Source organism: Asterias rubens, chromosome 20 (assembly GCF_902459465.1).
Source record: "Asterias rubens chromosome 20, eAstRub1.3, whole genome shotgun sequence".
NCBI classification, from domain to species: domain Eukaryota; kingdom Metazoa; phylum Echinodermata; class Asteroidea; order Forcipulatida; family Asteriidae; genus Asterias; species Asterias rubens.
Window position 1 is genome coordinate 11,813,748 of NC_047081.1, and position 9,014 is coordinate 11,822,761.

Consider the following 9,014-nt stretch of genomic DNA (forward strand, 5'->3'; position numbering starts at 1 on the left):
AAGAAAAATGAAAGAGTGAGGATTAGTATTGTGTAACTTGTACCAAGTGGGTAAGTCGTTAGAATGTGGATGAAATAATAAAATGCCAAAAAATAGTTAATGGTCTGACGTTACGACCCTGGCAGAGACTTTCTCGACTAGGCTAAATGATGAAATTTCAAAATGTTTTTATCTTCAGCCATGATGTCTCCGTTGATAACCAAGATTTATGCAACGGACGCTGGCACAATCTAGTATTAACGCTCAACGCTGCAAACCAGGACTGGAAGATCTACATTGATAAATCGCTGTCAGCAGAGGGCGGTATTGCAAGCCCTCTAACTAGCTTCCCAAGCGGGTTGACCCTCTCGATGGGACCATCAGAAACATGGACTGGTGCCAATAGCGTTGAGATAGAGCTTGGTAATGTAAACATATGGAGGAATGCGCTGGATGAAGTCGAGGTTCAAGACCTGGCATTGTACTGTGTGCCTTTTTCACCCGGTGACGTGTTTGCTTGGGGTCAAGTTGAGACATTACCAGGGGCGACCATTACTCAGTTATTGTCAGTGCCATCAGTTTGTGATGGTGAGTCAATTCAGACTATTGCAGGGATGTGATTTCTCCATTTTAAACTAAAAATCGTTTTTTTTTTTAATCCCCACTGTACCACACAATTGAGAACAGTGATTAAGAGTCGGGCCAGTAAAACTCACAACAGGACAAACCCTATGGTCTCATGTTTTCGATGGGAGACTTTCTGTGATGATAGGGGGCAGCAGACTTACCGGGTAAATCCATTGTCCTCAGAATTATGCGCATGTTCAGAACTACGTAAACAATGGAAATTTACCCGATAGGCCTTCTACTGCCACCTAGCGTTGGGATCTCATCCTGCAAACGGAAATTTATGCCAATTTCAGGCAAACAAAACTTCTTTCATTTATGGTAATTTGTTGTTATTTGTCTTTGCCCTAGATTATGATGAATGTTCAAGCAGTCCCTGTGAGTCAGGCAGCACCTGTGAAGATAAGATCGGCTCCTACGACTGTCACTGTGCAGTGGGATGGGAAGGAGACCGTTGCCAGATCATGACAGACTTTTGTCTTATTCAAGAATGTTTGAATGGAGGGACTTGTATGGCTAGTCTACTTTCATTTAGCTGTGTATGCCAGGATGGGTATACTGGAACTATCTGTGAAACTGAAATTAGTAAGTGACAAAAACAACAAAATATTATAGGGTTTTTTTCTTCCGTTTTTCTTTTTCATTTCATTCATTTAATTTCAATACATCTGTTTTTAGTATGATTTAAATATGTTAAGAATCAAAGCCTGAAATTTTAAAACGTTTTAATCAATCATTTAACAAGCAATATTCAACTTTATCTGATGGTATTGATTGACCACTTAACCATGGTGAAATTTCATGGCACTGCTTAATACTGAGGTAGGGACGGAAAACTCAACCCACATAGTGCCCCGCTGGCGTGATTCGAATTGGGGTCCTGGAGATGAAAGGTAAGGAAAGAGACTCCTACACCAACCTGACCACTTAGCTCGTGAAATCGAACCCTAGACTGAAAAGGCCATGTCACACGAGGCAATTACAGGAAACCAGTTCCAGGCAATCTTAAAGAAGAGAATCCATTTACATTTGAATGTTAAAATATTTTTCTTTGGGATTGTAAGACATTGTTTGAAAAGTTACTCATGTGCTACCTAAGTGGTCCTGTAGCCAGCACTGCAGTTATTGTTTTCTCTCTGAGTTGCCCTAAAAAGTTGAATCGTGAGACAAGACCATTGTAGTCACCATCTTCTAATCATTTTGCTTGCAGTTAATGGCCAGTGGAGTCCATGGCTACCTTGGACTGAGTGTTCACAATCTTGCGGTTCAGGAAGACGGTTCAGATCACGACCATGTGATAATCCCAGCCCAGAGAATGGTGGGGAACGCTGCCAAGGGACTAACGTACAAGCCGAAACATGCAACGAGGAAATGTGCCCAAGTATGTCAACAATAGATTTATAACTTTCTTAACTAAGTCGGTGCCAAGAGACTAACGTACAAGCCAAAACATGCAAAGAAGAAATGTGCCCAAGTATGTCAACTAAAGGTTTCAAACCTTCTTAACTAAGTAGTTGATGTAGTAATTAATTGTATTTTCGACCACATGAAGGTGTATGTAAATCAATTTTCACTGGGATTTACTGTATAAAAGTGCTTTGAGGCTTGCATACAAGGTGCTCTATAAAATAATTTGTATTGCTTGTATTATATTTCCAACATGCAAAGGCACGTTTCAAATTCTTTTTAATATAAATAGTTAATCTTCACTCATTAAAGTTGTTGGGGTCTTGGGGGAGATTTGTTCCATGTTATATTATAGTATCTGATCCAGTAACATCATATAACAATTTTGGGTGAACTTAATTTTTTTCCCACCTGTGGCTGAATTCAATCAACAAAAAAATGATCATCTTTATTTCTGTGGAGCTTAAATGGGACAAACATCCATTATAAAAACTGACTTAATTGGTCTGAATTGTTCAATCTTTAGCTTGTCCAACATTGCGTCGTCCTTACCGTGGATACGTCGACTGTAATACCACGGACACTGGCGAGCAATCCTGCAGTATCAGATGCCGTGATGGCTATGAGTTCAACACAACACCACAAGATGTATACCGGTGTGGCCCAAGTACCAACCACAGATGGGATTTTAACCCCTACAACGCCAGAAGTCGTCTACCGAGCTGTAATGGTAAGCATAGTTAAACCCTTTTATGTACCTTTTATTTTAGTGAATTTATCGTTGTACACATTAATTTTTTACTCGTTTCTGGACACATCGTCTACCACCTAGCGTCTCAGTCTTCTCGTTTCTTTATGCAATTATCGTTGTATTTATAAACAACTTCTCCCCTCTTTTTTCTAAACAAACCAGTTGTGGTTCCACGAGTCGGTGCAGCAGCCAACGTGACGGTAGACTACCCCTCTTTGCAGTGTAGCTCATCCAGTGACCTACAAAGCATCATCCAAACTGCTTCAGGTTTACTGAATTCCACTCAAGGGAGCTCTGGATGTCTGGCTCTCAGCACGTGCGCTGCTAATATATCGGTAAGAAAGCTCTTTTATAAATTTGTTAATATGAGGCCTATAATTTGGTTTATATCCTTTACACTGAGGTGTATTAGGCCCTGTAATTTCCTGAGTTCTGTAAAACAAAAATCCACAGGTAAATCCCTCGAGTGGGATTCAAACCCACATCCTTTGCATTGCTAGAGCAGATGACTAACCACTAGACCAACGTGCTAGCCCCGTGGCAAGAGGCAGTTTGAATCCTTAGCAGCGGGTACTGCAATAGGCTTTTGCGTGGTGGAGACGCAATTGGAATTCGGTCTTACTTCTAGTTCTTCACTTCCATTGATGGTTAAGGTAGTCATGTACACTTGAAGGAATACCCAAATAGCGCAATAGGCTTAATTCTGAAAACCAAGTGCAGATGAATTAGCACCGGGGGAAGGCGTGCCTCCACAGGCTTCAGTCTAAAGGAAATACCAGAATCTTGCCCATTATTCTAAAAAAAAAAAGATATTTTCAAACCTTGTTAGATTTCCTAAGATTTTTTTGCCAATTTTCTACTTGTAGGTGAGCAATTGTGAAAGCTCCAACCCTCATGCAGTGAAGAGGCGCAGCGTGTCTCCAGTGAAGCTTACTATTGAAGTAGTAATGGATAACTCAACCCATGCTCCAGTCAGTAAGTAACAATACAGGCCTTGCATTTTGCTCTTGAATGGGCGTGACAAATTCCCTCTGGTAAGGGGCATTTCTATGAGGAAAATGTAAAATTGTATTCGAACATTGCAGAGGGCACCACAGCAAAAGCACAGGGCACCACAGCAAAAGCACAGGGCACAACAGCAATTGCTGTGGTTGCCGTGGGTTCAAGGCCTGATCTTAGGTTTATCCAAAATGCACAGCAGTTTGGTTTACTGAATACAAAAATAAAAACTTTTTTTAAATAATAAATTGATACTTTTCATTGAATTCTTGACGGAAACTTCACACTGTTTTGTTTTACTTCTCAGTGACTATTTGTACCCAATGTGTAGATGGATTATTATTTTGTATGCGTCTTTGGTAATAATGTTCCTAAGACAAAACTGTTTGTAATCCCCCTCTTAATGCTTCTTCATTTGTTGTGTTTGGGGATCTGCACAAAGTGTAACTGGTCTCAGGTCATGCCCCTTGCAGAGTCTTTCTCCAAGGCTTAATGGCAACTCAAAAAACAAAAGTTAAGAGTGTAACTATGCATTGATGCAACAGGTGGCTCATTATTTGTTTCATTTATTTTTTTATTTGAAAAAGTATTGTTACTAGCCTCAAGTTTTGACCCAAGTCTTTCTCTTTACTTAATAGATAACTCGGCCGAATTTGAATCCGAGTTCCACACCACCCTGCAAGACCTAGCCAATCTACTAAAGACGCGTCACTTTGGGATATCCCAAGATGGAATAATCATGCAACCGGACAAGGACACTGTGCACTTGGATTCTTGGGACATGTGCCCAACTGGTTATGTCGAGAGTGAGGAGGACGGGTATTGTGGTATGTTTGTATAAGAGACCCTAACGGATGCAAGGTTAAACTTCCTTTTCTTTCATAAAAAATTATTGCTGTATTGAAATCTTTTAAAAATACATTTTATTGAAAAATAAATATTTGTTTGTAAGGCCCAGATGACCGGGGGTAATAATGTGGAAGCGCTTTGAGACATGGTCTATAAAGCGCTATATAAAAACCGACAATTATTATTATTATTATTCCAGAATCACAGTGTTTGTATTATATCTATTTTCTTTTAGTCCAATGTGGTTTGGGAAGTATTTGTGAACTCAGTCATGAGTCTCGAGACTACGAGTGTCATCTATGTCCAAGCAACACCTACAGAGAAGACTGGGGTACCAGCGTCTGCACCAAGTGCCCTGATGGGATGGTTACCTACACAGAAGGAGCTGTGAATTCCAGTGAATGCTACGGTACGCTCTCATTATTCACATTCATAATACAATAAAAAATAATATCGACTGTAAAGGCCCGGTCACACAGGCTCTGAGAACGAAACTGAAAATGAGAACGATAAAAATGCACGCCCTCCATTGGTTGAATTGCTCCAAGCAGAATACGCCCATGCTTACTCAACCAAATCGCGAGCGTGCTTTTTTATTGTTCTTGTATTTGTTCTTAATATCGGGGCCTGTGTGACCGGGCCTTTAGGGAAATGTCTCAAGAGGCAATTTACAGGCAACCAGTTCAGGCAAGTGTCCTGATGGGATGGTTACCTTCACAGAAGGAGCCATGAATTCCAGTGAATGCTATGGTACGCTCTCATTATTCTCTGTAATAATAAAATAATATCGACTCTTAGGGCACTGTATCTAGGCAATTTACAGAACTTCTTGGTTAATAGGGGCAAGAGGGGTTGATTTGCCTGAAATTTTTCACAGATAGAAAACAAAGAACCAATTTTTCATATCGGGTACAAATTTCCTTTGTGCTTTCTCTTTCAAATTTCTTTCTTCTCTCTGTGCCCAAATTTCCTGAATTGTTTCACCAAAATTTAGTTAGGCAGTTGCCCCCCAACCACCCACCCCCTCTAGTCTTGGTCGTAACCCTGTGTGTATTTTGCAGTCTTATGAAAAGTGTTTGCCACTTTTCAGAACCATGGGTTCCCACTTGTTTTGCTTTGATGCATGACGGACACAAACTACTGCATAGTCTTGATTATTATCTTACTTGTTATATTCTTATCAAATCGTAATATTTTGTCAGCGTGTATTGAAAATGACACTTTATCCTGTAATTTGTGTTTATTTTCTATAGCGTTTGAGACGCCAAAAGAAGACCAGAAAACTTCCTCAGAATCCATGATGCTGATGGCCATTTGTGGTTTGGGAATTGTGATTGGTGTCTTTGTCTTTTTATTGGCAGTAACATACAGGTAATACCCTTTATCAATCTTGTGTAACCCATGGATTTTCTTTTTCATGCAGGACTCAAATAATCCTATATAAATGTAGATTTATACAGTAAAACTAAAGCCTGTTCATACTTCCTGCGAATACGAATGCGATACTAAAGGTTGACGTCGCAAATTCGCAACAAATAACTCGGAGCAATTCAGTTGTGCTCAAATCTTTTGCGAATCTGCAGCGAAAACAGAGTTGTGACATTAAATTCATGTCAAATTCGCTTTGCATTCGCAGGAAGTATGAACCGGGCTTTATCTGAACCAAAAACCTCCAGATCAATTAGCCGTAGCTTTTACCAACTTCGCTTTCCAGCCATTATGTTGGTGGTCTCCCTATTTTGTCCATATCTTTGTTCAGGGGTGAGTCAGAAGACATACTGTACAACCATTAACTGCTGTGTAGCCAAAGAGCACACCCAAGTTTATGATACAACCTGGGAAGTGGAACCTTGGGGATAACCATGAGGGGAATTTTTTTTTTTTTTTCAGATGTAAAATAATTTATTTATTACAATAGTTCCTTTGAATCACATCACCCCATCTGTATATTATGCAACATTCCTGATAAGAACTTAAAGCAGTACCCGCTGCCAACACATAGGATTCGAACTGCCTCTAGCTACTGGGCAATCTCGGTAGTCTAGTTGGTAAGACACTGCTCTAGAATTGCAAGGGTCATGGGTTCGAATCCCACCTGAGTAATGAGCCTGTGATATTTTTTCACAGGACTCGGGGGAAGTATTGAGTATACAGTGCTAACACACATCGGTGTAGGGGCAAAAAAACTAAATTTATATTCTTTATCCCTGATGCAAATTTAACATCTGTTAAATTTTATCGATTAAATGTTTTGTTTAACAGACGGAAGCAATCTAAGAAGAGTGTGGAGACCAACCCTTCCACTCTCCTGGATGTTATTGATATTCTACAACTGATGGAACCAGATGGGAAGAGTGTCTCAGGTAGGATCATAGAGGGACTCTTCAGCCCTCTTCATACTGTATCTCATATCCCCAGGGAATATACCCCTGGGGACCCTGGGGAGGCCCGGGACTTAAAAACAAACCCCTTCTGAAAATGAGTATTGTTCAAGGATGACTTGGGACTACCTTTTCGACATGTTGAAAACATTTTATTATTATTGATTAATATTTATTTGACCTCGACAGTACAAGTACCGAAAATACAAAACAAGGCAATAATGAAGGGAAGAAAAAACAAACAGAAACGACAAAGAAAAAGCCAGATAAATGAAAATTTATTATGTTACTATTGTTTTTGATAGATACGCCATGTGCAAGTCCAGTCGGTGATGCTTTTCCAGAAACCTCACCCACTCCCTCTGATGATCCAGCTATTTCGGACATCTTGCACCTCCCAAACACCAAACTGTAAAAAGATGTCTCTGCCCTAAACTGCCACAGTGTTTGCCTACACAGAAATAACTTGAAATATAACTTGTAATACGAGGGGATGCCGAGTAAAATGAAAAAGCCAGATTTAACAGAGGGATTACATTCTGCCAAAATGCTAATGAATTGCAATCAACATTTGTTTTATATATTCCCAAAACCTTGTCATTAGAGAATTTGTCCACCCCAAAAAAAACAAAATAGACATGGAATCTGATCCATCCCACACTAACAATGTAGTTGACTCAATGTAGACACCAACCTTGTCTCATTGACCGACCTTTTTTTAAACGACGCTGTGAATTATCCAATAATTTTCCATATTGGACTCCAATATTAAATTTGTTAGTGTCACAGCAGTATACTCAGCAAAACAAAGCATGACTTGTGACACATGTTTTCACCAATCAAATGACAAGAATCTGAGTGTGGTGTAAAACTAGGACTATAGGGTGTACTAGAAAATGTTAAAAATAGTGGGAGTGACATTAAAAGCTTTGCAGTATGCGGATAATAGGAGGCCACTCACTTATAATGTGAGATCCACAAACTTTTGTTGCCAATGTTCACAAACCAGAGAGTACATTTTGATGAATTGTGGAAGATAAACCAAACTGTCTGACTTTAATGATTCCTGCCGATTTGTAGCTTAATGAATCATGCACGTTTTGCTTAAACTTTGCAAGAGAATTTTATATTTGTAAATGTTTTTAATTGCTTTTGTATCTCTGTAAATAAAACACACATCGACAGGTGAAGTTCACTTGTTCTATACTTAAGATCTATCCCAAGGATCAATAGGCCTACTTAAGATGAATCAAAATATGAAAAGAAACAAAATCAAGTGAAAGTTTCAGATAATATCTTTGTTTTGTAGGAGCATACTGAACGAAATGTCGAGTGGTTTTTATACCGGCGCTATTCAGAACAACCACAAATCATAGAGAGATTCAAATGGTGTCTCGGCAAACCTTACTAGATTGTTTTGCAAACTTATAGCAAAAGTTTGTTACAAGTTTATAGTTTATGAATACTTTAAAGATGTCTACAGATGCCATCTTGAGAAAAAAAGATGTCCGCAAGGAATATGGAAACAAGGTTTCATGGGAAGATGTTCAAAGGAAAACCAAAATGAGTCCTGACAAGGATTCATATTTTGAGTATGTCTTTGTAAAAAATGTGTTTACTTGGGACTAACTACTCAGTCATTTTACTCAGTAAACTGTGGTATCATTAAATATTTTTTAATAATAGCTGGTTCATGAACCAACGCATTAAGCTTTTGATATGTCAAACCGAATAGCTGCTTTTATGTTTTTCTCAATTCTGCTCCAGTAAGGAATTATGGTGATTGTATTAACTTTATTTACTCAGTAATAAGAAGAGTCCTGTGACAACAAATCCATACAGGCTTTGATGGGATTCGAACCCATGACCTTTGCCAATGAGGATGAATTATGACTAGATAGACCATCGAGCTTGCCCAGTAGCCTGATGGAACGGGCAAATATTGCTCATGTCATTGATTATTGCTGATCTCAGTTGCACCTTTTTAGCATTTTATTTTAATAAAGCACAGTTTAAAATAC

The 9,014-nt window shown here is 39.1% G+C and overlaps 1 protein-coding gene across 2 annotated transcripts in view; it reads left to right on the forward strand.

The window, feature by feature from the left end:
* The window catches only part of LOC117304062 (sushi, von Willebrand factor type A, EGF and pentraxin domain-containing protein 1-like), a 40,418-nt gene extending 31,405 nt beyond the window's left edge, over positions 1 to 9,013 (forward strand). For both annotated transcript variants that reach the window (XM_033788551.1, XM_033788550.1), the window contains exons 44-54: positions 179 to 567; positions 958 to 1,191; positions 1,817 to 1,987; positions 2,540 to 2,743; positions 2,927 to 3,099; positions 3,631 to 3,739; positions 4,402 to 4,590; positions 4,848 to 5,021; positions 5,866 to 5,983; positions 6,875 to 6,975; positions 7,299 to 9,013. In XM_033788551.1, the coding sequence (XP_033644442.1) occupies positions 179 to 567; positions 958 to 1,191; positions 1,817 to 1,987; positions 2,540 to 2,743; positions 2,927 to 3,099; positions 3,631 to 3,739; positions 4,402 to 4,590; positions 4,848 to 5,021; positions 5,866 to 5,983; positions 6,875 to 6,975; positions 7,299 to 7,408 (1,972 nt within the window). In that variant the 3' untranslated portion in view covers positions 7,409 to 9,013. The remainder of the gene's footprint in view (positions 1 to 178; positions 568 to 957; positions 1,192 to 1,816; positions 1,988 to 2,539; positions 2,744 to 2,926; positions 3,100 to 3,630; positions 3,740 to 4,401; positions 4,591 to 4,847; positions 5,022 to 5,865; positions 5,984 to 6,874; positions 6,976 to 7,298) is intronic.
* Position 9,014: the final 1 nt, after the last annotated feature.